General features: G+C 51.4%; 14 protein-coding genes across 14 annotated transcripts; 7 read left to right on the top strand and 7 right to left on the bottom strand.

Moving 5' to 3' along the window:
- Nucleotides 1-43: 43 nt before the first annotated feature.
- OGAPODRAFT_16666 (uncharacterized protein) lies at nucleotides 44-1,659 on the bottom strand. Its single transcript, XM_018354585.1, has one exon. It carries the CDS (start codon nucleotides 1,327-1,329, stop codon nucleotides 634-636), a length of 696 nt encoding a protein of 231 aa, XP_018210938.1. The 5' UTR covers nucleotides 1,330-1,659; the 3' UTR covers nucleotides 44-633.
- Nucleotides 1,660-1,745: 86 nt separating this feature from the next.
- On the top strand, nucleotides 1,746-6,566 carry OGAPODRAFT_16665 (uncharacterized protein). Its single transcript, XM_018354584.1, has one exon. The coding sequence runs from the start codon at nucleotides 2,560-2,562 to the stop codon at nucleotides 4,882-4,884; it is 2,325 nt and encodes a 774-aa protein (XP_018210936.1). The 5' UTR covers nucleotides 1,746-2,559; the 3' UTR covers nucleotides 4,885-6,566.
- OGAPODRAFT_88647 (uncharacterized protein) lies at nucleotides 1,747-6,566 on the bottom strand. Its single transcript, XM_018356911.1, has one exon. The coding sequence runs from the start codon at nucleotides 6,558-6,560 to the stop codon at nucleotides 4,893-4,895; it is 1,668 nt and encodes a 555-aa protein (XP_018210935.1). The 5' UTR covers nucleotides 6,561-6,566; the 3' UTR covers nucleotides 1,747-4,892.
- OGAPODRAFT_8781 (uncharacterized protein) lies at nucleotides 1,988-2,485 on the bottom strand (the record flags this gene model as incomplete). The annotated part of the gene is made up of 1 exon (XM_018356873.1): nucleotides 1,988-2,485. The coding sequence occupies one exon, from the start codon at nucleotides 2,483-2,485 to the stop codon at nucleotides 1,988-1,990; it is 498 nt and encodes a 165-aa protein (XP_018210937.1).
- A 73-nt stretch (nucleotides 6,567-6,639) lies between the features above and the next one.
- Nucleotides 6,640-7,881, top strand: OGAPODRAFT_94408 (uncharacterized protein; the record flags this gene model as incomplete). Its single annotated transcript, XM_018357531.1, has 1 exon — nucleotides 6,640-7,881. One exon carries the CDS (start codon nucleotides 6,640-6,642, stop codon nucleotides 7,777-7,779), a length of 1,140 nt encoding a protein of 379 aa, XP_018210934.1. The 3' UTR covers nucleotides 7,780-7,881.
- A 620-nt stretch (nucleotides 7,882-8,501) lies between these two features.
- Nucleotides 8,502-9,407, top strand: OGAPODRAFT_76851 (uncharacterized protein; the record flags this gene model as incomplete). The annotated part of the gene is made up of 1 exon (XM_018356236.1): nucleotides 8,502-9,407. One exon carries the CDS (start codon nucleotides 8,502-8,504, stop codon nucleotides 9,405-9,407), a length of 906 nt encoding a protein of 301 aa, XP_018210933.1.
- A 53-nt stretch (nucleotides 9,408-9,460) lies between these two features.
- On the top strand, nucleotides 9,461-14,476 carry OGAPODRAFT_94406 (uncharacterized protein; the record flags this gene model as incomplete). The annotated part of the gene is made up of 1 exon (XM_018357530.1): nucleotides 9,461-14,476. One exon carries the CDS (start codon nucleotides 9,461-9,463, stop codon nucleotides 13,031-13,033), a length of 3,573 nt encoding a protein of 1,190 aa, XP_018210932.1. The 3' UTR covers nucleotides 13,034-14,476.
- OGAPODRAFT_100864 (uncharacterized protein) lies at nucleotides 9,595-14,500 on the bottom strand (the record flags this gene model as incomplete). Its single annotated transcript, XM_018353003.1, has 1 exon — nucleotides 9,595-14,500. The coding sequence occupies one exon, from the start codon at nucleotides 14,498-14,500 to the stop codon at nucleotides 13,046-13,048; it is 1,455 nt and encodes a 484-aa protein (XP_018210931.1). The 3' UTR covers nucleotides 9,595-13,045.
- Nucleotides 14,501-14,528: 28 nt separating this feature from the next.
- Nucleotides 14,529-16,539, bottom strand: OGAPODRAFT_94404 (uncharacterized protein; the record flags this gene model as incomplete). Its single annotated transcript, XM_018357529.1, has 2 exons — nucleotides 14,529-16,314; nucleotides 16,349-16,539. The coding sequence occupies 2 exons, from the start codon at nucleotides 16,537-16,539 to the stop codon at nucleotides 14,529-14,531; spliced, it is 1,977 nt and encodes a 658-aa protein (XP_018210930.1).
- Nucleotides 16,540-16,963: 424 nt separating this feature from the next.
- OGAPODRAFT_76848 (uncharacterized protein) lies at nucleotides 16,964-21,609 on the top strand (the record flags this gene model as incomplete). Its single annotated transcript, XM_018356235.1, has 1 exon — nucleotides 16,964-21,609. One exon carries the CDS (start codon nucleotides 16,964-16,966, stop codon nucleotides 18,272-18,274), a length of 1,311 nt encoding a protein of 436 aa, XP_018210929.1. The 3' UTR covers nucleotides 18,275-21,609.
- On the bottom strand, nucleotides 17,162-21,609 carry OGAPODRAFT_16664 (uncharacterized protein). The gene has a single exon (XM_018354583.1). It carries the CDS (start codon nucleotides 20,115-20,117, stop codon nucleotides 18,279-18,281), a length of 1,839 nt encoding a protein of 612 aa, XP_018210928.1. The 5' UTR covers nucleotides 20,118-21,609; the 3' UTR covers nucleotides 17,162-18,278.
- A 241-nt stretch (nucleotides 21,610-21,850) lies between these two features.
- Nucleotides 21,851-23,712, bottom strand: OGAPODRAFT_16663 (uncharacterized protein). Its single transcript, XM_018354582.1, is given in 2 exon segments — nucleotides 21,851-23,639; nucleotides 23,652-23,712. The coding sequence occupies 1 exon segment, from the start codon at nucleotides 23,615-23,617 to the stop codon at nucleotides 21,908-21,910; it is 1,710 nt and encodes a 569-aa protein (XP_018210927.1). The 5' UTR covers nucleotides 23,618-23,639; nucleotides 23,652-23,712; the 3' UTR covers nucleotides 21,851-21,907.
- A 148-nt stretch (nucleotides 23,713-23,860) lies between these two features.
- On the top strand, nucleotides 23,861-24,679 carry OGAPODRAFT_16662 (alpha 2 subunit of the 20S proteasome). Its single transcript, XM_018354581.1, has 2 exons — nucleotides 23,861-23,915; nucleotides 23,951-24,679. The coding sequence occupies exons 1-2, from the start codon at nucleotides 23,872-23,874 to the stop codon at nucleotides 24,657-24,659; spliced, it is 753 nt and encodes a 250-aa protein (XP_018210926.1). The 5' UTR covers nucleotides 23,861-23,871; the 3' UTR covers nucleotides 24,660-24,679.
- A 30-nt stretch (nucleotides 24,680-24,709) lies between these two features.
- On the top strand, nucleotides 24,710-26,161 carry OGAPODRAFT_100852 (uncharacterized protein; the record flags this gene model as incomplete). Its single annotated transcript, XM_018353002.1, has 1 exon — nucleotides 24,710-26,161. The coding sequence occupies one exon, from the start codon at nucleotides 24,710-24,712 to the stop codon at nucleotides 26,153-26,155; it is 1,446 nt and encodes a 481-aa protein (XP_018210925.1). The 3' UTR covers nucleotides 26,156-26,161.
- Between the last annotated feature and the right edge of the window lie 1,024 nt (nucleotides 26,162-27,185).

Here is a 27,185-nt window from a genome sequence, read left to right as displayed (position 1 = left end):
AGGCGCTGCATATTAAGAATAGAGAATGGGCGAGGGCTTATGTTGGAGAGATACGAGACTCTCGGGGACGACTACTCAAACAGGAAACCACCCAGAGCACGTTTAGTGCATTGAACAAAAAGTTGCCAAGTTGTGCATCAGCTCTACAATAGCTTTGGGCTACATCACAAAATTTGCAGTATGCCTTGCCAGAGGCTCGTGATACGTGCTTGAAGATGAGCAGAGTGCTCAAAAAAAAGTTTTTATTTGGAGATCGCACAGATGAATGCAGAACGGAAATATTTCCTCACCAAGCCCAGAAGCGTTTTTTTTTTAGCGGCGCTGGGTGCGGGACGGGTTTGGCATGAACGCAAAATGCCCACCGGCAAGCCGGCATTGGCAGCGGAGGATGCTGCGCAGACAGGTTCGGCAAGGCAAAAATGAGACGCTCGGAGTCGTTGGCATTGTGCTGGCCTGGTGCACTTTTCAGATTGTGCGTCTCGCGTACATTTATTTATTCGCTGTTACTGGGAGGAGACTGTGCAGAGTCGGATACAGGCCAAGCCTCGGCTAGCCGACCAGCACTCGCGCAAATCTACCGCCGTTACTGGGATGTGAAAATCATGCTATCGGCCATTGCACGGTAATGCCTATTTACTTTTTTGGGAAGTGTCCCTGGGCGAAAGGGGGGAGGGGGGCTGTGCCGTCACCGGTCATCATGTAGTCCTGGCCAGAGGGATGATTATGGTGCAACGTGGGTGATGGGAAGGTGGATCTTCTGGAGTAGGGAGACTGTATGTGGGCGAAGCCAACCGGGGGCGGAGGTGCAAGACTTGTCGGGTAGGGCATTATTCGTCCGTCGGAATGCGAGTGTCCCATGGGGGGCGCAAAAACGCCCGGATATGGAGGATACTGTATCTGTGTCTGGGAGGCAGCTGGCGTGTGGCCCATATCTTGTGAATACACTCTGTGAAGCTGGGGCATCGGCATTGCAGGAGTTGCGTTGAGTTGTAGCAATTGGTTGTGCAATTGGTTGGAGTACTCTTTGAGCATATCGCAATTGGCCGCTAGCGCATTGTTCTGGTACTGCAACTCCTCGATGTACTCAGTAGCTTTTTTTAGCACCTGCGCTTTGGAGTCTGTCTGCGGTTTAACGAGCGGGATGATGTTGCGTAGTTTCTGGAATCCATCGATGATCTTGCTACGACGTCGCTGCTCGGACTTGATGTGGAGGTGTTTCCGTAAGTCTTGGGAGATGGATTCTTGCCGAAGAGAGGAACCCTGCTCGGGTTCTGTAGGTTTGGTATTCTCCGTCTCTTCAGATCCGTTTATTAAAGAGGGGAGTTCCATTGATCAGCGTGAGCTAAGGTACCATGGATTACGCTACTCTTGGACAAGAATTAAACATTCGCCGTGGTGGAAAATTTAAACTTTATATATCCACACATGGTGAAATCGCTGTAGCGAAGAAAACAGTTCCCTAGTATCAATGACCGGTCCACTGCAGTATGCATGAGCACCAACGCGAACAATGTCCAATCGCAGATCCCTCGGTGCCTGGAAAAACGAAAATGTTCGGCATGAAAGAGAGGACCGGAACATGCGGCTGTATAATGGTGTTCACAGGACAAGCTGGATTTCAGAGCCATAATTTCGCATGCATTGTATTTAACGATTCCGGCAGCCTATGCATGCGTTGCACCCAGGACATCGCACTTTCGAGAAGCGCAAAGATACAATAGCTGCGTAATATTAGGTATCTTTTCTGCATTAACAATCGCGCAGGCTGCACCTGCAGCTCTTGTTAGTGCTATTCAGAAAATATAAAACAAACTACAAACCTCGGGTTTCTAGCAACTCAATGGTTTCTATCTCAGCTTCCAGACGCATCATGTCTGCAGCGTTTCTTCTTAAGCATTCACCAGAGAACTTTGTTAGCGCGTCATTAGTTGTCATTAGTTGTCAATACCCCGTACAAACACATTCTTGGAGCACGACACGTGCCGCATCAGTTATTGTCCGATCGCCAGAACCCTTGGTGGTCCTGTAGAATTTCAGCCTCGAGTTCTGCCACGGGGCCGACCACCCGGATCGGCTTTTGCCCCGCCTTAATCACTTCTCGGCAACTGAGCGACATGGTCATGTTGTCCTTTGCAGCTCCCGTTTCTTCCAGCAGCCGGGTTTCTGCTACGCCGTATACGATCTGTCCGATATTGGCCCAATACGCGGATCCTGCGCACATACAGCACGGCTCGAAAGTCGTGTAGAGAGTACAGTTCCACAGAAACTCCGGCCCGAATCTACGGTACGCCTCTCTGCACAGCGTCGACTCCGCGTGGTTAAAGGTGTCGATGTTGCCTTGCTCCAAAAGCACCTCCTTGTGCGGGCCTACCAGAATGCATCCAAACGGATGCCGACCTTCTGCTTTGGCCCTCTGAGCAACTGTAATGCAGCGGCGCAGGTTCGCGACAACCTCGTCTCTGCCGTGTTGTGTTGGAGTGAGCATGCTGAAAAAATCAATTTGCAATTTTGCTGGTGCATGGATGCAGTATTTTTATTTTCACATTACGCGTCTGTCCAATGTCGCGCTACAACGTCCTATGGCGCAAGCAGACGCAGCGCAAGAACAAGACCTGGGACGGCGACGGCGTGCTGGCCGTGGTCAACGACGAGGGCATTGTGCGCGACGACTCGGGCAATTTTCTTGCGAGAGTCAAGAACTGCTCAAAAGTGATCCACAACGGGGTGTTTAGAGGCGGCAGCTACGAGTTCGAGCTGGACGGCGACGAGCCCATCGACGAGCCGTCTGCCGCGGTGCCGGCAACCCGCGCGGTCTCGGCCCCGCTTCGGAAGGCGCCGCCAATGCGCAGCGTAGGCCTGCTCAAACGGCCCAAGTTAGCTACCAAAAGCGTCTCGGAGCTCTTGTCGACGCCGGCGCGAACATCCGTCCCGCCTCGTCGAAACACACAGTCTTTGCACGATGCGGCGGCGCCAGGTGCTCTGGTGATGCCACCCCCACCCAACGCAGACAGCAGCGCCGTCAGGAACGTCGTAGTGGACCCCGTGCTCGCTGAAAATTTACGGCCCCACCAGAAGGAAGGTGTCAAATTCATGTACGAGTGTGTGATGGGATTTCGCGACTACGATGGGCACGGCGTGCTGCTGGCAGACAGCATGGGGCTGGGCAAGACGTTGCAGACAATCACGCTCGTGTGGACGCTGCTGAAACAGAGCCCTGTAGCAGGAGACCCTCCCGTGGCACGCAAAGTGTTGATCTGCTGTCCCGTGACTCTTGTGATGAACTGGAAAAAGGAGTTTCGCAAGTGGCTCGGCCCGAACCGTGTGAGCATCCTGGCACTGAACGGCTCCTCGAATAACGACAAGCAGAACATCCAGGGTTTTGCAAATACCAACGTCTACCACGTGATGATTATCGGGTACGAAAAAATGCTCACCGTTGCAGACGACGTTGGGGGCATCAAGTTCGACTTGGTCGTGTGCGACGAGGGCCACCGGCTCAAGAGCGGGAGCAACAAGGCACTCAAGGTACTGGAGTCGCTTGATATCAAGCGCCGGGTGCTTCTTTCGGGCACGCCGATCCAGAATGATCTGACAGAGTTCTACAACGTGGCGAACTTTGTGAACCCCGGCGTGCTGGGCGACTTCAAGAGCTTCCAGCGCAGATACATGCGGCCGATCCTGCGTGCTCGCGAGGCAAACTGCACAAACGGGGCGGTGTTGGAGCAGGGCGAGGCTGCCTCGCGCGAGCTCATCGAAGTGACCAAAAAATTCACGCTGCGGCGAACGATCGAGGAGATCACCAAGTTCTTGCCGCGTCGCTCCGACTACGTGCTGTTTGCGCCGCCCACAAAGCTGCAGATCAGGCTGTTCGAATCGCTACAGAAAACCGCACAGTTTAGCAAGATTCTCAACGCGGCCCCGGCGAACGACTCGCTGCAGCTCATCACGACGTTCCGCAAGATATGCAACTCGCCGGCGCTTTTGACCGAGGACGCCATGTTTGCCGGGTTGTGTGGCGTGGACGAGTTGCGCGAAGAGCTCGGCAGCAAAGTGCGCAGCGCAAAAATCATTCTTCTGGTGAAGCTCCTCAAAGGCATTTATAAACTCAAGCAGGAGAAGGTTGTTGTTGTGTCAAACTTCACCCAGACACTGGACGTGCTGGAGAAACTGATGAACGTGTTGGAGCTGCCGTTCACGCGGCTCGACGGAGCGACGCCAGCCAACCTGCGTGACAAAATTGTCTCTGACTTTAATAAGGCCTCCTGGGACATGAGTTTTGTGTTTCTTCTCAGTGCCAAGTCCGGTGGCATGGGTTTGAATCTCGTTGGAGCATCCCGATTGGTCTTGTTCGATAACGACTGGAACCCGGCTGTGGATCTGCAGGCCATGGCCAGAATCCACCGTGACGGCCAGACAAGACCGGTGCACGTGTACCGGCTACTGACGGCAGGTTGCATCGACGAGAAAATCTTCCAACGCCAGTTGATCAAGACAAGTCTTAGCGACAAGTTCCTGGACGACTCCACAGACTCGAACGAGAACTTCTTCGATACAACAGACCTCAAAGATCTGTTTAGTGTGTCGCAGGTGAACTCGAACACGCACATGTTGCTGGACTGCCAGTGTCCAGGAGACGGCAGAGAGCTCGAATACGCAGAGCCTGCCAAAATTAAGCGGGAGCTCAGCTTTATATCTGCTCTTAATTATCAGGACCCGAATATAGACGGGGAGAAGAGAAAACAGCAGATCAAACGGTGTCTGATGGACTACCGCCATTACGACCCGGCCACCGGCGCACGCACAGGCGACCCGGTCATCGATAGCATTATAGACTCCCAGGAGCCCGGAAAACCGGCCATCTCGTACATATTCATGAAAAATTAATTGCTTCGCTATTTACCCAACTTGCCCAGACGTGCCTCAGCAGCACGAGCGCGCTGTTCGCGCAAAACGCGCATTCTCTGCTCGGGCGTCAGTGAGTTGAGGTTCTGCTGCTCGGTGATGCCGAGCGGCCTTCCACGGCCAAATTTCCTGCTACGCTCCTCCTCTGCTTGCTGCTTGACCTTCTCGAGCTCCTCGTCTATTAGCCTTTGGGACTCTTGGTCACTCTGTCTTTTCTCCTCACTAAGAATTCTTTCCACCTCCTCCTTCGTCATTGGCTCTTTCACTCTCGCCGCTTCCCAGTCGCAGTAGTCTTCTCCCAAAATGTTTCTGGCCACCTGGAAGGAGTATCTTGCATGCTGCGAAGCAAGTTCGTAGGCTGTGCGGCCGTGGCGGTTCTTGATGGCTGGGTCGGCTTTCAGGTTCACCAGGAGGACCTGACACATGTGGCTGAGCTTGTTGGCAGCCGCGTAATGCAACATGGTCGGCGTGTTGGCGTATTCTGTCTCCGGTTGCAACTCCATGTTGACGTCAATTTTATTTTTCTTCACAAACGAAATCAAAGCCGGAGCTTTTGACCGTCTGAGCAGACTGACCAGCTCCTTGGAAATCTCTATTTCTGGTGCCTCCTGTTTGGCAGGCGTCGACTGCTTCTGAATCCGGCTTCGGGCTAGAGCTTCCTGCTGACGCTGTGCGCGCTCCACCTCGTCTTTCCGTGCCTTAGGCAGGTCCAGTATCTTCAAATAGCAGAGTTCAATCCAGGCCCGTTTGAGCTCAGATGATGTTGGTCTCTTCGTGGTGAAAGGGAAATGTCTGACTCGCGGGTCGTCGCTCTGAATCGGAGAGTTTGGATAGCCAACGATGATTTTGTGCGACGCTGATCCGCTCGCCTTGATGAATATGTACTCGCATTCATCCAGCTCCTTCTTCCACTCGGCTAACAAATTACGAATATCCTGCTGCAATGCCTGTTCGTTGTATCTTCTCAGAGTTGAACCGGCACTTTTGGCCTTTCCCTTAGCATTGTCACTAGCGTTCTGCGCGCCTCCTTGCTTCCGTCTCGTTGTGTATCTGTGGAACGTCTTGTGGTGTAAAATGCGCACGCTCTGCATTCTGAGCTCCTCTGGCGACCCGCTGTTTCCTTTCGTATTGATTCTTTGGTGAGACATAATGGCACCTGCAAAATGACCTCCTCCCAGCATGAATAGGGCGCTCTTGCCAGAGCCCAGTGTTGCAAGTTTATTGAGGCTTTCAAGCGGCTCCTCGTTCTGTGCATTTAGCACTGTCTTGTAGGCACCAAAACAAAGTCCAGCATCGAGCAACGAGCTCTGAAATAGGACGAACGGCGACTGTGTGTTGAGGTAGCTGACAGAAGACTCCTCGTCCTCAGACTCACTTTCCGACCCAGAGATACTCAGCTGGTCCATCATTTCCTCAAATTGGGCCTCGCTCACTGTAGCGAGTCCGGCAGACGATCTCTTGCGGTTGAATCGCTCAAAGTCGTCTTCTTCGTCCCTGGGCTTGGGCCTCGAAATGTAGCCAATATTGGATGCCGCTTCCCGTTCCTTGGGCTTCGCCTCCAGCGTATGCGAGTCAAAGTACATGAGCTCCAAAGAGCCGAGCACGGACTTGCTCAGGCTGAATATATACAAGTCTGAGAGCTCAAAAGAATGTGTCATAGAAATTTAAATAAAAGGTTTTTAAATAATCATTTAATTGTAATTTCTTGTCTTCAATTCTTATATTTAATTCTTATCGATGAGACTAGGGATATTTTTCTCTTTGATTTCATCCGTGGTCTCGCTGCCATTTTTGGATGGCTGGCCCCAATTGAATTTGCCTAGTGCACTCCATGGCCCAATTGCAAAAGCGGACGCCTTGGGGCTTTACCCTCTGCACAAGAGACTGGTGAGAATAGAAAGTCTCAGTTTCCAAGAACAAGATGCTTCTCAATACATTGCTGAGTATCTCCAGAGCTTAGGACTGACGGTGGAAACAATCGACTCCCAAGGACGCAACAACATTTACGCTTATCTGGGAAGTACAAGAGATACTAAAGTGCTGCTCACCTCCCACATAGACACCGTGCCCCCATACATTGAATACTACGACGATGGAGACAGAATCTATGGCCGTGGCTCGTGTGATGCGAAGGGCTCGGTGGCTGCCCAAATCACGGCGTTTACCGAACTTTACGAAGAGAATAAAGTGCACGAGGGCGACATTGCGCTGCTTTTTGTTGTTGGAGAAGAAACAGGCGGAGATGGCATGTTGACAGTGGATAAGGAAATACACGCTAATTGGGACATGGTGGTCTTTGGTGAGCCGACAGAAAACAAGCTCGCAGTTGGCCATAAAGGTGTCTACTATTTCAAAATCCAAGTTCACGGGCTCTCTTCGCACTCGGGATATCCAGAGCTGGGGAAAGACGCAAACAACGAGCTCATCAGAATAATGTACGAGATCTCCACTACCGAGTGGCCTTCTGACGAGGTTTTGGGTGCGACGACGGTAAATATCGGGCTCATCAACGCAGGAACAGCAGCAAACGTGGTTTCTCCGATCGCCGAGTGCGAAGTCCTTATGAGAGTGAGCGTGAAAGCAGATGAGATTCAGAAGATTGTCGACAACATTCTGGAGAAATACCAAGACGTTGAGGTAACTGTTGTCCAGAAGGCAGACCCTACTTACCTTGACTACGACGTGCCTGGCTTCGACACCATGCTGGCCGCCTACTTCACGGACGTGCCTAATCTAACACAACGTGGGTTCAAAAGGTATTTGTATGGCCCAGGCTCGATCCTAGTCGCCCACGGAGACCATGAGTACGTTTCTCACGAAAGCTTGGAGGACGCTGTCGAGGGATACAAAAAACTAGTCGCGTACGGACTTAAATGATGTATTCCATTTCTATATCCATGAAAAGTCGATATGCTCTTCACGGACTCAAACCAGGAACTTTATATAGCGAGGTCAATCCCATATTTGTAGAGTGTGAGGATATCTCTCGCATAATGAAGTAAAATGTAAAAATAAAATTTTATATTTTTTTCACTGTGCATCGTGCCGCTGGGAGACTTACGTAACTAGCGATTCCTCTCACAAGATTGTGGCCTGCACTTCAATGCTACCAGCAGCAGGGCAAAACCGGGTGTAGGCATGTAGAAAACAAACAACAGATACTAAGTTTACATTAGACGGTTCGTTTAACTGAGTCCGAATACTCGAAGCCGAGTGGCTAGCTACCAAACTATTCAGAAAAGCTCACCTGAGGAATTAAAATATTTAGCGTGTGGATCCTCTCTGGAGAGAAGCACTGGTCTGCATGTACTCTGCATGGTTAATAGACTTTCACCAATTGATACTATTACGCATGAACAGGGTCCAGCCGCCTCTCGAATGATTATCGACTCGTTCACTCTATCGCTTTTAGAGCTGCCTAGGATGGAACCACAGATGATGTTACTTTGCTGATATCCAAATTAACCGGACATACTGAGCATTTGTAACGTTTTTTATATCAAGGATCCTGATAATCACTCAGTCCGAACTAGGATGATTTGTGCAGTATTGAAAAATAGGGATTTTTTTTTATTTTTTTTTCAGATCGATATACTCACATGTCTGAGCCAGCTTGGAAACGTCTTGGTCTGAAAATCAAAGAAACAGTGGAAAATGATCCACTGGGGATTACGAAGGTAAACATCATCAAGAAACGAAAGGCCGATCCTGGGCAAAACACAGAGAAGAAGCCTCCCAAGAGAAAGAAGTTACCTAGAAACGAGCGTCCGCCGCCGCCAGAAAAGGATCAGCTCAAGTATCTTCGACAATACCATGAAGATCGGTCAAACTGGAAATTTTCCAAGGCCAAACAGACCTGGATTCTCAAGAATCTCAAGAATATTCCTCAAGAGTATGACGAAGCTCTGAAATCGTATATTGCCAGTGTGCAAGGTGGGTCGAGAGATCGAGTGAAAGACGAGATGATGGCCGTAGTGGATAAATGGAACAAAGCTGCTCGCAGGGCTCTTGAGGAGATGCAGAAGGGTTCAGAGAGTGCTGAGGAGAGAGAAGAAAAGGACGACAACAAGAACGAGGAGCATACAAACAGAGAGGCGGAAGATGACGCCAAAGAGAAAGAGGCAGACAAGGATGCTGCCAAGGAGGACGTTCCAGATTATGATTTTGTTATGCGGGCCAAGGCGCTGGTGGAGGCTATTACTAAGGAGCAGGTGTTGGTGGAGGGCATGGCGGGAGACAGTCTTGAAGAAGGCGACAAACAGCACTTGGACGGGAGAGGAGAGGTTGAAGCGGTGAACCCGATGATAGTGGAGGAAGTGGACGTCCAGGAATACGTTGGGGACGAGGACGAGCAGCTGGAGGTGAAACCAAATGGCGAGGACACGGAGGTTGTCCAAGAAGTCGAGGAAAAGCATAAGGAGAAGACCACGAAGGCCAAGAAGACGAAGAAAGATAAGAGCGCCAAGAAGGAGAAGAAAGACAGGATCAAGGAAAAAGCACAATAACGGTAGCATGTAGCAGTCTGTATAGTAGTCGATCGACGCGAGTAAAAAAAGTAATGCGCTTTTTTATCGAAGACCTCTTCACCCAAACCAGAGATACAGACCCAGATCTGCGGTTTATGGCCCTCAATGACCTCGAGAAGGAAATCCTGAGCAATCCAGATTCGTTTTCGAGTGAGGCGCGGATCCAGTACGCCAAGATTCTTCTTCACTGTCTGGACGACGAGTTCCCCGAGGTTCGCACACAGGCATTGAAATGCTTTGAGACTCTGACTCCACGTCTTGGCGGCTACGTGGTGTCTGTAGTGGCCGCTTTGAGCAAGAAGAAGCCCGAGAAAGTCTCCATCACCTCCACTATCTATACAATGGCGATCCACAATGTTTTGAAGAATTTCGTTGCCAACGAGTCTGTGGCGCGCGACGTGGCGAACTACGTGCTGGGTGAGGTGTTTGAGGTGGGAAATACCGCTTTTTACACCACCATAGACTATATTGAGATCGTGACCGACCTCATTGAATATCTGGGCAAATACCTGACTACTTCGCAATTAAACAACATAGCCGAGCTGCTGGCCAACGCCTGCTACGCAGCAGACATAGTGATTGCAAAAAAATCTGTTTTGGCCCTTGGACTGGTGGCTAGAAACTTCACCTCTGTCGAACAGCTGCAAAAACTCATTTCCCTAATCAGCAAAACCGCTACTCACAAACAACAGGAGACGACACTCAAGGTGCTGAGCAATCTTGTGCGCTCGAACGCTAAGTTGATGGCGCAGATTGTCCCGCAGGTCCACCCCACTGTGCTCAATGGACTATATTTGGATACACTTGACGAGCCCGACGACGACTTCGACGCTCAGCAGGAGACCGAGGAGACCCGTGCCGAGGCTCTTGGGTGTCTTGTTGCCATGTTTGAGTGTCTTCCCATGGAAGAGCATGTTTCTGGGTCGTTGGAACTGGCTGCACGCTTTATTGGCTACAATCCGTACAAAGATGACGCAGAGGAGGAGCTGGAGGAGGAGGACGAGTACGAGCTTTCTGATCTTGATGACGATGATGATGACGATGGATCCGGACTTTCGTGGAAGCTGCGGCGCGAGTCTGCAAGACTGGTCAGTGTTATCCTTGAGAAACATCCGTTGGCTCTCACGACGGTTTTCCAGTATGTCTTTGAGCCGCTTTTGGGCCAGCTGCAAGACGACAATGGAACGGTTGTGTCGGAGGTTTTACGAACCCTCACGAAAATATTCCGCTTCAGTGTCCAGGACGGTCCGTACTACACATTGAAATTCTTCAACTCTTTAAATGACTACGCCAGCGGGCGTCGGGGATCGGATGTCAGCATGCAGAGCGACGATGACCCGTCTATTTATCTGGGCAACAAGAGCGCAGACATTTGCGAGGCGTTCGGCAAACTGCTTGTGACAAAGAACTCGTCAAAACTATCGTTGCTGTACGACTTTTTCGTGGAGTTTTCCAACGCGACAGATGGCTGCGAAGCGCAATGGACGCCGGCATTGATGAACAAGCTATTGGACTTGAGAGAATCCAGCATCACTTCTGAGGTTATCAAGTTCTACGCGGCAGTTTTAAAGAAGTATTCCTTGACAGACCTTGGAAGCAGCTCCCGGAGAATAGTTGCCGACATTGTTGGCTGCGTAGCATCCTCGTCCAATCATGAGCTCGTGCTGGAGACTCTGGGCCTGCTCACCGACATGCTCGAGCACGAGCCAGGTGCCCAGCTTCCGAGCGTCGAAAAACCTCTCATAGAAAAAGCCTCCAACAAAAACTACTCGACAGAGATCCGTCAAAAGGCGCTCCTTTGTCTATGCTCGCTGGTCACCAAGTCGGAGGTTTTGGACTTGCAAACTGCGTTGAAAGTGTTTGTGGACACCATAACGGTCGAGTTTCTGGTGGCTGTGGACCTGCATTGTATTGAGACTATAGTGTCTCGTATTCCACAGAACCTGTCTAGCGACTGGTATCATCCGATAGTTTTGCAGTTGGTCGAATATCTGACAATTTCCGAGCTCCAGGCCCAGAGTTTGAATACACTGGCTAGCCTGGCACCCTACCTGGACGAAAAGGACGGTCTCCTGGCATTTGAGCGCATTGTTGTGGCCAGCGAGGCGGGTAAAATCGCTTCGGAAAATGCAGTTTGCGTTTGCATGATCTTGAGCGTGTTGATTACCAAGGTGACTGTTCCGGACGTCGATCGACTCATTGGTTTGCTAGTTCAGTTCTCAAAAGCCCCTGGCTTTGACCAGAACACGCTGGCTGACCTAACCAATGCCATACTGGGCCAAAAACCGGCCAAGCAGTTTATTGATGTTGTGCTGCAACATGGCACGCATAGCGACCCAAACGTGTCCAAGATTCTGGGTCTGGTAAGCGTGAGCGACAAAAACTTTGCCTCCATTGAGGAGACACTACAGAATTTGAATAACAACGAAAACGTGCTGTTTTCCATTACGTTTCTGGACCAGGTGTCCAAATCCATGGATCTGGATGTTGGACTGGCACCATTTGTGCGTCATCTCGGCGACGACGAAGAGATTAAAAACGCTGCTATCTCTGCGATCGCCACTATCGTGTCTCGCAACCCGGAAAAATATCTCAACGAGTTGAAAACAAAACAGATCGAAATGGGGGCCACAGTTCCCATCCTGCATGCTCTAAAGACCGCTTTGCAAAATATCAATCTTGACACGACATCCTCCAAGCATCTATTCAATCTGCTACTCAAAGCCGAGCTTGAAAAATCGGACGCTGTGGAGGCAACAGCTGCAATAATTGCTTTTCTTGCAATCCACGACTCGTTGCTGCCGGAAATGTGCTCTATTTTGTCCTCCAGCCCGTCTCGGACACAGAAACTGGTGCTAGGTTCTACCACAAAGCAGGTGCTTGTTGACCCGTCGTTGGAGTCGGACTTGATCTTACTGTCCAGATACCTTGAGCTAACATCTGCGGAAGAGTACATCTTTAGTGGCGATCTGGAACTCAAACAGCTTGGAGTTTCGAATCTCATCTTTGCTTTGCACAAAAAACCCCTGGTTGCTCTTCCGCTGGTGTCCAAGATCATGCCGCGCCTGCTTGAAACCGAGCTGGAGCAGAAGAAGGAATATGTCGAGGTCGTTAGGATTGGTCCTTTCAAACACAAGCTGGACAAGGGTCTGAACTACCGAAAAGGGCTCTACGAGATGGTGTATTCGCTGCTGACCACACTCGAGACCAATCCGCAGTTTTTGGTGATCAGCCAGATCGACTGGGGCCAGGTGTTTGAGAAATTTGTGGCCAGAGCGTTCAAGGACGACCCAACCGTCATTTTCATCTGTCTGTTGACGCTCATCAAAATCATCAGCCTCAAACCGACGATTTTCGCCGGAAACCAGACTCTTGAAAATTTCATCGCAGCATGTTCCAAAGTGCTGGATAAAAAACTCAAGGACGACGCTCCGAAGCAGGAGCTCGAGAAACGCAACGACACTGTGCGGGCCGTCCTGAGATGCTGCAAAAAAATTAACACCATGGTGGAAGCCGGTCAGCTCAAACTGGACAGCTACTCGAGCTGGTCGAAGTTTGTCGGCACACTGAAAACCAAGTATCCTATTTTCGATATTGAGGAATGACCATACATACGTTTAGTAGCCAAAACACTCCAGACCTTTATCAAATCCCTGCTCCCATTCCCAAATAAAATTGCTACTTCCCCGGGAGGCAACGTGCTGCTGCCGTCTGAGCGCCTTCCATGCTGCTCTGCGGCCGATCCGCGAGTTATCAAATCTCGCAAATTCCACGCTGTCGCTCCAGGCCGTCTCGAAACCTTCTTTGTACCGCCAATGCTCATACTTCTCGTTTGGATTCTGCCGGTTCCAGTAGTCCTCGTGTGCTTTGAGATTCTCGCCGAGCAGCCTGTTTTTGTCCTCTCCAGACGGAATCTGCGGCTCTGAGCTCCGCGACGGAATGCATCCGGACTCCACCATCGGCTTGAACCCCCACTCGCCGCCGTCCCCGTGCTCAAACTTGAATGTCCAGAAGTAGGACCCAAAACCGGCACGTTCTTTGAACAGTCGCGCCTGCTCATTGCCAAAGCGACGCACACACGCCTGACGGTCGAAGCTTCCCTTGCACCACGACGAATTGTCCAGAACACACGAATACTCGCCGATCATAAAGTCTGCCGGGCCAGACAGGTTGGTGAGCACCGATCCGGACAGATCCTGGATGATCTGGTCTACCCCCTTATTTTTGTCCTCGTCGCTGAAACATCTGTACACGTGGTGGTCGATAACGATCCCCGGATCTGTGCCGCTCTTAGTGTGGCCGTTTACAAACTTCACCCACTGGTCCGGCCACCAGCCATCGCTGATGACCACGGGGATGTCTGGGTTAACCGACCGGATGGCTCTGACAGCCTCGAAATAGTACTTTTTCTGCCCCATGGCCTCGTCAAAATCCGACTCGTTCACAACCTGTAGACCACACACGTTCTCAAACGAGGCAAGGTCGGAAGCTATGAACTTGACAATCGCCACAGCCTTATCCACGGCCTTGGAGCTCTTCCAGAACCCGGCCTTGTCAAAACGCTCTCCCGAATGGCCTCCTGTGTTGGCTCCCTTGGGCAGAGCATGCAGATCAACAACGACAGAAATATTGTAGTTGGCGGCCTTCTGGATGTACTGTTTGTAAATTGTCCACGCGTTCTGATATACTGCACCCACAGACTCGAAAGATGTGCCGCTGTTGAATTGGCGAGGGTCGACCGCCCAGTAACCGATTGGTAGCCGGACTGACTGCACGCCCTTGGACTTGAGCCAGTTCCAGTCGTCATCCGTGCAGTAGCCTGTCCAATGAGCCTCAAAGAGCTTTCTGGTCTCGTCGATGCCCTTCTTCTGCACGTTCATCTTGACGGCGTCGAGCTCGTACTCGGTGTTGCCAAAGAGACTGTCGAACATGTACTTCTCTAGCACAAACACGGAGCCGAAGTTCACGCCAAAGTTTTGACGGTAGAGATAGAGCGTTCTGCGGTCAATTTGCGACGGGGCGGCAACCGCGGGAAAGTCGGACGAAAGCTTGTCCTTGAGCTTGTCAAACATATTATGGCAAATTCTGTATTATTTATTGCTATATATCTTTATCGGCCTGAAACTTTCCCACGTGACCGATCGTCACGTGGTCGACCTCTTCGTCGGAGCGGCGCGACGTCTGCGCGGAAAGCAGCAAGGGCCGTTCCGGCGGCTGGCGTCCCGTGACCACGCGGAAGATCTTGACGGCGACGTCGCGGCTCTCCCAGAGCGGGTAGAATATGATGAAGCACGCCGCAAGCAACAGCCAGATCATGATTATCACGATCCACGCACGGAAAAATTTCTTGCTGTAGATATACTTCTGGCCGTACATTGGCATTGGAATCAGGAAGATGACAATGAAGAAGAATGCCCACGACATCATCTGTGCGATGGTCGAGTATCTCTTCAGCTCCTTGGCGGAGTCCTTCTCTGCCACCTCCATTGCCTTTGCTTCCTGCACGGTAGCATCGTCCCCGGCAACGAAGTTTGAATCCAGCGTGCCAAAATCGTAGTCCTCTTTGAGCGGTCGGATGTAGGAGATGGCCACAATGAATATCAGCGAGCTGAAGAGCCCAACAAAGTTACCGACAGCGCAAGAGTACTGTTCACCAAGCGTGTCTTTGTTGACCGCTCCGTAGAGCGACTTGGCAGAGGAGCACCAGCCGATGATGGCAATGACGGTAGCAAGTGGCGGACCAATTATGACGCTCAGCGGCGTCATTTTTTTCCAGAACAGGGTGAGCACAAACGCAAACACGCCGGGACCCAGGGCGATCCCGATAAACGTGATGATCCACGAGATGGTGATCCCGATATAGTTGAACACCACGGTGAGGGCGCCCATGGCAATGGCAAAGACGGTGACGCACAGGTGTGACACTCTGATGAGCTGTTTTCCGGAAGCGGCCGGGTTGATGTACGCTCTGTAGATGTCGTAGGTGACGACGGACGAGAAGCCGATTAGCTCGGCACTGGTTGCAGACGTGGCTGCGAGCCACACCATCAGCATGCCGGCAGCGGCTCCGGAGCGGCCCAGAATCTGGTACATTCCGTACAGCATGGGGATGCCCTCGTTGACGAGCTCAGCCGGGATCGGGCCAGGGTAAGTTGGCGAGGACTTGTCGTGCATCAACGCCAGCGCCGACAGGGCTGTGCACGAGGAGAGCGCAAGCGGGATGATCAGCCAGCACAGGCCGCCGAAAAAATACCCCCACATGCTGCTCCGGGGGGACGCAGCAAGCGCTTTCTGACTGTAGCTGGGGTCGGTGAAGACGGTGGAAAAGCCGCCCACCACGATGTTCCAGCCGTTGAACAGTGCCGTTTTGTTCGTCCATGTCAGATAGCTGCCTTTGTACCCTGCGGAAGGGTTGGTTTTGGCCGTTTCCTGGAGTAGCTCGTACATCTTGTCGATGGAGCCGATCTTGCTACTCTGGGTGTACGTGGTGAACAGTGCCACCGCGATGACCACATAGATGATCACCGTGTGTATCCAGTCCGACAAGAAGGTCGATTTCAGTCCGCCTGTCACGGTGTACGCCCAGACCCCAAGCGGGAGCAGCATGGCGGCTGCAACCACGTGCATGCCGGTGATCACGCTGATGGCCTGGCATCCGCCAAGCAACAGCATGGCGGAGATAATGACGTTGGTGCCCATGCCGTAGAACAGACACACCCAGTGCGCCGCGCGTCCAAAACGCGCCCGCACAATTTCCAGCACCGTGTGTGCTCCCGGGGCCTTGCGCTTAATTTCCAGGGCCACCACGGAAAAAAAAGTTATTTGGATGGTGAACGCAAACGCATACCACGCACCAGGGATCCCGTACTGATAGGTCATTCCAGAACTAGTAAGTACGGTGCCTCGGCCAGGTCCAGGACGATACGACGGCCGAGGCAACAAGGCCAGTCTTGACGTTCCTGGACGCGGTGGTGAAGTGCTCTGAGTCCTGCACCTCGCCGGCGTATTTTTCCAGTGCCTTCGTGATGCCAATCATCAGCGCGGCGAAAACGGCTCCCAGAGCCAGAATGTAGCAGTAGCCGTAAGCTTGTTCGAGAATTGCTTGAACCATTGTAGTTTAGTAGCACAAAGAGCGTCCCTGATGGAACTCTTAAATAGCATTTTTGAAGCAATTGGTGGTGGCAGATAACAAGCTCAATCTCGTGCTCGCTTATTTTTTCCTCCGTTATCTCTCGTGCCTGCTAACTAATCAATTCCGATCTTTCGCGAGCTCGTGCGCTGAGCGGGTTTGTTTGTAGTTTTTATTATTGTTTGGCCTTATCGATTTCCGCTTGCGGAAATTATTTCGTATCAGGCGGAGCACGATTGCTCCTGCATTGTGTGCTCTGCAGCATGAAGACGGCGACACAAGCGGCGACATAAACGGCGACATAAACGGCGAGTCTGTGCGCCGTCTCACGCCGTGATCGTCCTTGCGTATCGGAGTAGTCGCTTGCTGCCAGAAATAAATACTATCTCTGCTACACTGCTCAGGCATGGGTACTAAGTACGGCAACCTGGTGGAGACGCTTGTCACCATCGACCTGGAACGACCAGCGTGGGAGCAGGAGGGCCTGCACAACAGATGGCATCCCGAGATCCCCTGCTACAAAAAGATGAAACAGAACAAAGCGTACAAAATCGAGTGCTACGACTGGACGGGAGGCCAGGTCGGGAACAACGACTCTGCCGATGACATCAAGTATTGCGACCTTACAAAAATCCATTATTTGTCTGGGCCTTTTGAGGTGGAAGGCGCTGAGAAGGGCGACGTTCTGGTGGTGGAGATCCAGGACGTCCAACCTCTCGAAAGACAGCCTTGGGGATACTGCGGGATCTTCGCCAAGGAGAACGGGGGTGGGTTTCTGGACAAACACTATCCAAAGGCTGCCAAGGCCGTGTTCGACTTCGAGGGCATCCACTGCTCCTCCAGACACATCCCGGGCGTCCGTTTTGCTGGCCTTGTCCATCCAGGAATTATTGGAACCGCTCCCAGCCACGAAATCCTGGCAGAGTGGACCAGAAGAGAGACAGAGCTCGTGGAGTCTAACCCAGACGCAGACTTCGTGATGGCCAACCTGCCAACGGAACAGAACGCCTACGCGGGTGCTTGCGGCTTGGAACTGCAGTCCAAACTGGCACAAGGAGGAAGAACCATACCGGGCCGTCCTGAAAACGGTGGCAACTGCGACATCAAGAACCTGTCGCGCGGGTCCAAGGTGTACTTGCCGGTCAACGTGGACGGAGCCAAGCTGAGTGTCGGGGACCTGCATTTTTCCCAAGGAGATGGCGAGATCTCGTTTTGCGGAGCAATTGAGATGTCCGGGTCCATCACGCTGAAATGCTCTGTTCTTAAAAAAGGCATGTTCAAGCTCAACATGAAAAGTCCCATGTATTTGCCTGGACCAGTAGAAAACCACTACGGCCCAGGCAGATACCTCACGTTCGAGGGCTTTTCTGTCGACGAAGACGGCAAACAACTGTGTTTGGACACGACGGTCGCATACAGACAGACATGTCTCAGGGTCATTGAGTATCTCAGAAGATACGGCTACAATGACTACCAGATCTATCTGCTGCTGTCCTGTGCGCCAATCCAGGGCCACATCGCGGGAATCGTTGACGTGCCAAATTCGTGCACCACCATTGGCTTGCCGATGGATATTTTTGAGTTTGATATTTCTCCAGAAAAAGATGTCGTCAAGCGCGATCTTGGAAACTGTGCTTTCGCCAACGATGATCTCGAAAAAGGTTTTCCGTTGCATGGCGAACTTCCAAATTTTCTTTTGGACAATATCACTAAATAACATCTTATCGATCAAACGTCAGGTACCAGTAAGATTCTGCCCAGTAGCTGTTGTCCCGTTGGACGACCGCCTTTTTTGCAACCATCCAGTCTAGAACAAGCTTCAGCTCGAACGGCTCGTACAAAGGACTAAACCGCAGACAAAGCAGACGGAACGTCACACCGGGGCGGAAAACTATGCATCGCAAAAGCGAGCACACCGTCTTGAACCAAATCTCCACATTGAGGTCCCCATTGAGGTCGATCCAGAGACGCGAGCACGGCGACCCGCTTGGAGGAGCCACTGGCTTCAAATCTATCGCCGTGTGCATGTCGTGCAAAATAAAATCGCTCTCGAGCTTCGTCTTGTCCTGGCTCTTGGTGGAGTAGTTGTCGATCAGTAGTGGCGGGCTCTGGTCGATTCGCGTAACCTTGATTTCGCCCTGGGCCATCATATTTATCAGGGGAGCAAAACAACTATCTGGCGACAAGGGAGACAAAATGATTCCCTTGTTGTTCAAAGTTGCTGTTTCCATCATCTCCACGAAACCAGCACACTGGTCAAAAAACGTCCGTGTGAACTTCCAGTCGATCAGAGACATGATTTTCTCGGTCAGAGTGAACTTGATTGGCGAGTCTTCGCCCAAATAGGCAATCACCTTGTCGTCCTCCAACTCTGCCAGAGCCTTTGCATAGACATCCTTTTCGGTCGAAGAAAACACCTTTTTGGCTTCTGCAGACGAAAACTTGTCTGGTCCCGTTGCAAACAGGGCCTTCAGCTTGGTCTTTGCTTCTTGGACGCCCGTAGGCTCCAGGCTCGGCTCCTCAGAAACCAGCGGATACGTAAACATCGCCCGCGCACACTGCTCCTCGCGCTCAATAATAGAAGTGCCTTCTCTGAACACATCCAGTCCACGCAGGTCAGTATCGGACCGCCACCGGTGCTCCTTGAAATTCTCAGAGTAGTTGCGGTAAAGAACAACATCGTGAGTATTTTCAAACGAATCTGCATCCACAGACCTCCACAGAGAAATCATCCCATTCAAGTCGTAATCCAGCAGCTCCTCCTCGCCAATATCACCATTCGTGATGGCTGACATCAAAATTCTCTCCCACGTCTTCCTGGACAGCTGTAAAGCCCTGATTCCAATTGCACGTTTGTGGCGAGGCCATTGTCGTCTCAAAACTTCAGAAGTGTACTTGTCCTGGAAAAGAGCAGACACCTTGGCCCAATCGATGGTGTTGGCCGGCGACAGTGATTGCGAGATGGTGATTGCACGGACTAGGACCATGACGTCCTTGCTGCTCAGACGTGTGTTATTCCGTGCGCGTTTCGTTGGAGCTGTTGAGGCCGCTGGTGTTTTTTGACGTGTGGAGACTTTCTTTCTCTTTCTTGATTCCATCAGCGGAGCAAGCAGGTCCTCGTCGTTGGAGTTACGGGGCCGTTTTTTCTTGGACTCGGCGGGTTTTTCTGCTGCTCGAAGACGAACCTCCACTCTTTTTGCGGTGTCGAGACCTTTTCTCTGGTTTGACTTGCGAAGCTGGGATAAACGCTGAGACGGCATCTCGAAAAAGTGCGAATCGTTGGCCTTGAAAACGGGGCGCGTGGGAGCCGAGCTCAGTCGTGGGTTGACAGACCCAGTTTTGGAGCTGACAGAATGGGCAATGGCGTCGATATCGTCCTGTGACGGCTTATTTGTCACTGAACAGAGGACAGTGTGTGTGAACGAGCGAATCGAGCTTGGCACCTCTTTCACCGTGATCAGATTCTGTCTTTGCAGCACTGCCGCATCTTTCTTGACAGTCCGGCGGTCAACCAGATAGTTCACATTCAGAGCATCCGACACCTTCTTCGTCAGGTCCATATTGAGAGCAATGCATTTGCTTTCGTCAATAATATGAAGCAGCACAGAGCGACGTTTGTCAGGGCCGAAATCAATATCAGCATCCGGAAGAGGCTGCGGTACGTACGTCTCTGCCTTTGGCACAAACTTGGCGGGACTCTCGATACGTCCCTTGTGCTCGTCAAAGTGTCTTCCTATAATCGGTTTTGGCTGGCCAATCCGCTGTATTTTCTTGGATATAGCGATCTTCAGCGTGTCGTCGATAACCAGCTGCTTTATCTTGTTCTGCTTGGAAACGAGGCTCTTCAAAACAGGCCCCGAGTAGCCAAACCAGCAAAATTTGAATGTTTCGCTGCTGAAGAAAACTAGTGACACGCGCTTTGGAAATGGGTCAATATAGTGGCTAGCACTGATCTCTGCTATTGTCTGTGTATTCTCTTCTGTTTTTGCAAACTCTAGCCGTGGTTGCTCGACTTGTTGGCCTTGTCTTTTTAGGTATTCAGACTGGATCATGTGACAATAATAACGGGCCTTCCCGTCCTGATGCAAATAGCGTATCACGGCATTGGGTTCCGCAACAGGGGTGTCAAAAACGTACGAGCCAATGTAGTTGCCGAACGACTTCACAGAGAGGTTTCCGGTGATACAGGTGTTGAGTTTTTTGGTGGAGATTCCGGGACTGGCTTTAACAGTGTCAAAAATCTGGTTTTGGAGAGGAAAGAACGGATTGTATGTTGGAACCTCGTCCGTGTTGCTCTCGAAAACCGAGCCAAAAAGCTCGTCCTGATCATCCTCGCGGTCCTGGCTCAGCGAAGCCAGCTCAGATTTCAGTTCCTGGCGTGCATCCAGTGTTTTGGGAAGCTCCTTGAGGAACTGCAGCCCCACAAACTTGCGTCCGGACGACTCGTGTTCGACGTTTATTTTGCACGCGTAGCCCAGCATCACGAGGTTGCGGATGGCCTTGGCCAGCATTCTGCGTTCTTTCTTCGAGGTCAGACGCAGCTCGCGTGCCAGGTCGGACGGAACACGAACCCCATTTGGGGCATCCTGCAGCGACTTCATCACAACGCCCATGAGCTCAAAACTAGTTCGCAGATTTGCAAATGAGAACTGCTTTTCGTACTTTGTGCTCACAATGACATACGAGTTGGCAGAGTCAATAACTGCCGGGAACTTTTTCACCACACCAAGGTCTTCCAGAGTCTGCAATCGGGACGTCAGACTGCGACGGTCCTGACCAGACTGTCTGATCAGTTCCATTGACGTGATTCCAGCTTCTTTAGCTTTTGTAATATATCGCAATAATTCGTAAGGAAAATAACCCAGGTTATTATTTTCTTTCTTGACCCCCAGCAGAAACAAAGACTGTCGATCATCAGTAACGCCCACACAAAGTTTATCCTCGCCATACTTTTCCACAAGGTCCACCAGACTCATCTTCTTGTCGACTGTCTCTGTTTTGTAGGTTGTTTTGCCGCTTTTCTCCTTCGTGGCGGAGATAATAATATACACCAGGAGATCGTCCTCCTGCACGAGCCAGCTCCAGACAAGAGTCTTCTCAAACGCTCCAAACCGTGGAAACTTGCTCCTGACCTCCTCCCAGACCTCCGAAACGCTCAATCCCGTCTCCTCAACACAGAGACGGTCTAAAACGTCGTCCACAACCTTATCTGGGGAAGTGACAGACATGTAAATAAAAAAAAACTATTTTGTACATTTTTTATCAATTACTGTTATCGAGAAAAACAATGGTCATTAATTGTGCCGGTTAATATATCAGACAAAATGCACTCTGTCTGGTGCATCATCTATTAAAAGCTGCCAGATTTGTTCAACCAGTATTCTCGTCTAGCTGTCTTGTCCAGCTTCGAAGTGCTGGGCTTTTCTTGCTCGCTGTCGCTCGCAGCACCACTCGAGGAAACATCGCTTTCCCGATCATTCAGCCCCATCAGTTCGTCAATGTTCTTGTTGCTCTCGGGCTTCTTGCTCTGCGACTTTTCGTACAGTTGTTCCAGATGCTTCTCGTATTCAGACTCCGAGTCGGAGTCTGATATTATAGTGTACTGCTCGCTCGGGAGCGGCGGCAGCGAAGTCGCGCGACTGGATTCTCCGCTCACAAACGCAAGTGCCTCGTTCTGCACAAGGTCACGAGCATCCTCGAAATCTCGTTGTTTTCCTTTGTATTTGATAATGTCTCCCAAAACAGACTGTCCCAGTCTTTCTTTGTAGGTGGCCTGGTTCATCTCATAGCACTTGTTCACCAGAAGCTCAAAAGCTCCACCGAACGATCGCTTAATATCTCGCAGATTGAATGTGCCTCGGGAGATGTTGTTTGCCGGATCGTGGGGGTCTTGGATAGCCAATGTGAACGGGTTTCTGTTCTGAAATGCTGGATTTGAGTCCTTTGGAACATAGTATGGCTCTCCATCCTCATCAAACGCAATCGCTGTGTTGTCATATCCGAAATTGTAGCCGTACAGCTCGAAAAACTCGATAAGAAGCACACCCAAGTTTTCCAAAGGATCTATCGATTTGGTGGCCACTCTCGGATGGAGTTTCAAAAAAGACCTCACCAGACAAATCGTCGCAAAACCACCAAGACCGCCAGTGTGCACAATGTTGAGTTTCCGCACAGACAAAAACTGTTTCACTATCAGCACAAGCTCGCGGAGACCCGGAGTGTCTTTGAGCCATGAAATAATGAGCTCTGCCGCCTTGATACCGTTGGTCCTCTCAAAGGAGATATCAATGTGAATCTTGGTGGTAGGGTCCACGAACTTGATGATGGGCACTTTGGCCTTGGCAATGGCCTCCACATTAATTCCCAGTCTGTGGTTTCTTATATAAGATGAGAGCTGGTACAAAGACGATCGATTGTCGTATTTGTTGTTGCGGGCCTTGGAAACTACCACCATATCGATATCGGATCCAGGGAGATACAGGTCAGTAGCAAACGATCCAAAACAATGCACCTCCGCATCGGGCCACATCCCCGTGATGCACTCGCGAAGTTTTCCCACAGTGTCATTACGGGCCTTGATTTCTTCCGCGGACGGAGAAATATACTTGATGAAATCCTTGATCTCCATCGTCAGCCAGTCGCTGATCTCTATCTGTCGCGAGTGGTCATTATTGCGGATCCATGGATATTTGGGGTTAAAATTCCCGGTCTTGTAGTCGGCAGACTTTGTATGGTACACGGTTTCGTCGTTACTCAGATATTCGTTCTCGCTATCGGAGATCTTGGGCGATCCCTGTTGGTCGAACTCTTCGTTCTCGTCTCCGGATGAGGTTTCAAACCCGATAAAGTCCTGGTTCTCGAGCACGGCATCTCCAGGAATAGAATCTGCTGAGTCTTCTTGTTTTAGCGGTTTTTGTTTTTTGGCCGGAGGCTCTTCATTTTCGCTGTCGCTGGACGACGACACCATTACCACCTCGTCGCCAGCATCCTCCAGCTTCTCGTAGGAGTTTTCGGCCCGCACAAACCGAGCTTTCGAAGGCCCCAGTTTTCGCTTGGACATATATATATTTAAATTTTTTTTTGAGAAAAAATATGGGGGCTACAGGTTCCTAGAGGAGGGACGGCACGCAAGGACCCATGTGCCCAGGAGTCCCTTGCCCTGTCATTGGACAGTGTAACTAGGCTCATTGAAGAGAGAATTCTGCATTTTCATCACCAAAAGTCGTCAGCTTACCTTGCCCCTACCCATTCGGCACTGCTAGAAAATAATTATTAGGTATTTTTCATAAATTATTTTTTATTTGAGTGGCAAACATGGCGGACAGATACTCGTTTTCGTTGACCACTTTTTCGCCAAGGTAAGTTGCACCGGCCGGCACGACTAACATGTCAGCGGAAAGCTAAAGCAAATTGAGCACGCATTGGCGGCAGTCAAGCAGGGAGTCACGTCTCTGGGCATCAAGGCCACGAACGGCATTGTGCTGGCCACAGAGCGCAAATCGACGTCTGTGCTGGTCCAGGCGGACTTTGTCGATAAGATTGTGCACGTTACACCGGATATTGGCATGACGTACGCGGGAATGGGTCCCGACTTCAGAGTTCTCACAGACAAGTCCAGAAAAGTGTCGCACACAAACTACAAGAGAGTATATAACGAATACCCACCAACCAAGATCCTTGTGTCTGAGGTGGCAAAGGTGATGCAGGATGCGACCCAGAGCGCAGGTGTGCGTCCGTACGGCGTGTCGCTGTTGTTGGGAGGCTACGACGAGAACAGCGGATTCATGTTGTACCAGGTGGATCCTTCAGGGTCGTACTTCCCATGGAAGGCCACGGCCATTGGCAAAGGCTCGAACGCAGCCAAGACATTTCTGGAGAAACGGTGGAACGAGGAGCTGGAGCTCGAAGATGCCATCCACATTGCGCTGCTGACACTGAAGGAGAGCATCGATGGCGAGATGAACGGCGACACCGTCGAGATCGCCGTGATTGGCGCGGAGAACGAGGACCAGCTGGGTTTCCGTGGAGCCGCTGGCGTGCACGGCCCCAGATTCAGAAAGCTGTCGCCAAAAGAAATCAACGATAGATTGGAAACTTTGTAGGGAATAATAGTATATTGGCACAGTAATTTTACTCTTTTATTTTCTTTGCAATGTCCAATTACGCACAAGGTTTTATAGATTTCGTCAACGCCTCGCCTACTCCATACCACGTGGTGGATACTGTGAAGAAGCAGCTTCAACAGGCTGGCTTTGAGGAGCTGTCTGAGCGCAACAATTGGGACGGGTTCATCAAGAGGGGATCCAAGTACTATGTGACCAGAAACGGCTCCTCAATTATTGCATTCACGATAGGTGGCTCGTACCAGCCGGGAAACGGTGTTTCAATTGTAGGAGGCCACACGGATTCGCCAGTTCTGCGCATCAAGCCGATTTCTGACCAAAGAAAAGAGGGCTATATTCAAGTCGGTGTTGAGACGTACGGCGGGGGAATCTGGCACACCTGGTTCGACAGAGACCTGAGCGTTGCAGGTCGCGTCTTTGTGAACGAGAGCGGCAAGTACGTGTCGAAACTTGTCAAGATACAGAAGCCGATCTTGAGAATTCCCACCCTAGCTATCCATCTCACCAAAGAGAGATACACCAAGTTTGAGTTCAACAAAGAGACACAATTCAAGCCAATTGCCGGGCAGTACCAGGAGCGTTCCAAGGATGCGGCTGGCTGTTGTGGAGGCGAGCAGCTCAGCGAAGACGAATACCAATCGCTGAAAAGCGTCGTCCAAAGACACAGCAAGGAGCTGCTGGATCTGATTGCGGCAGACCTGTCTGTGGACGTGGCGCAGATCGAGGACTTTGAGCTGATACTCTACGACACGCAGCAGTCGACGATAGGTGGCCTCAGCAACGAGTTCATCTTCAGCCCGCGTCTCGATAACCAGGTCACGTGCTACTGTGCTACTCAGGGGCTCATCAACTCTGTCCAGAGTCTGGACAGACAGGAGGGAATTCAGATGATCTCGCTGTTCGACCACGAGGAGATCGGCTCGTTGTCGGCCCAAGGAGCGGACTCGTCGTTTTTGCCCAACATCTTGGAGAGGCTGACCAGGCCGACCAGCCTAACTATCGACGGGAACGAATACGGCCCGAACAACGTTGCGTCCTCGTATTTCCTAGAGACGATGGCGAAGTCGTTTATTTTATCGTCGGACATGGCTCACGGCGTGCACCCAAATTACACAGAGAACTACGAGAGCCTCAACAAGCCTCGGCTCAACAGTGGCCCGGTGATCAAGGTCAACGCGAACCAGCGGTATGTGACGAACTCACCGGGAATCGTGCTATTGAAGAAGGTTGCCGATCTTGCAAAGGTGCCATTGCAGCTGTTTGTCGTGAGAAACGACTCTCCGTGCGGGTCGACCATCGGCCCCATGGTGAGCGCCAAGCTTGGAGTGCGGACGCTAGACCTCGGCAACCCGCAGCTCAGTATGCATTCTATCCGTGAGACGTGCGGCTCGCACGACGTTGAGAAGCTCGTGGCGCTGTTTGAGAACTTTTTTGAGCGCTTTTATGATCTCGAGCAGAGAATAGAGGTGAATTAAATCAAGAGAGAAAAAAATATTTTAAATATTATGAGGACCAGTGTAGTTATCGTTCAGCTGGTTTGGGCGGCGCTGTGTTTGGCGAAAAACACGTTTCCCGCGCTCATCGCGTCCAGCAAGCTGATCCCGGGGCTCAGGCCTGCGCTGCCTCACAGCGAGCAGCTGCCGTTCGATCTGGGCGAGGCCACGTCTACCATCTACCGCGTGCTGGAGCAGTGCACTTCGGACGCGTACATACTGATCAACATGCCTGGGCTGCGCGTGGACGATTTCCACCACTTTGAGCGGTTCAGACACCTGCGGGAACAGCTGTCGCGGGCGAGCACGGTCGTCGCCTTCCCCAACGTTCTTGTGGACGACGATAAACTGGCAATGGACGATTTTGTGCGGTTTTTGCGCATCCATTGCAACACCTTGACCTATGACGTGGTGCAGGAAGACGCTGCCGAGGTACCGAAGTATCTGGACACCCGGGCGAGAACCATCAACGTCCAGCTGGGCGGTCTGTCCGACGAGATGAGCCAGGCAGAACGCCTGGAGAAGCTGGACCAGTACAACGAGCTGCTGCGCGAGATCATGCGTAAGCTGCCCACGCCGCGCTACACTCTTCTTCTTTCCACTAACACAACGACTCCGTATGAGGAAAAAGAGTACAAGCTGATCCATCCTGAAGACGTTCCCGAGGACCCCAAGGACCTGACTGTGAGGGACAGACGTCTCGCAAAAACGGCCCTCAACATGATTTTCCCTGACATCACCGTGTTCGACAAGACGCGGTACTTGGAGATCGAGCGCAACAACCATGGCGAACGCGACGATTACAGCTCGCATCCGGACGGTCTTTGGGCTAAAGACCTTTTGGAGGAGGATGACACGTGGCTGGCCAAGAAGACCAAGACGATTAAGAAAGAGAAGTCGCTGTACCGCTTCAGCGAGGACCAGAGCGAGTCGCCTGCCGTGTTCGACCGCGAGTTTCTGATCGACAACGGGCCGGTGATCGTGGGGGGGCTATTTGTGGTCTTGACGCTGT

This window comes from Ogataea polymorpha, assembly GCF_001664045.1.
Source record: "Ogataea polymorpha strain NCYC 495 leu1.1 chromosome Unknown OGAPOscaffold_4, whole genome shotgun sequence".
Taxonomy (NCBI): domain Eukaryota; kingdom Fungi; phylum Ascomycota; class Pichiomycetes; order Pichiales; family Pichiaceae; genus Ogataea; species Ogataea polymorpha.
This window is presented reverse-complemented; position numbering and strand designations above follow the sequence as displayed.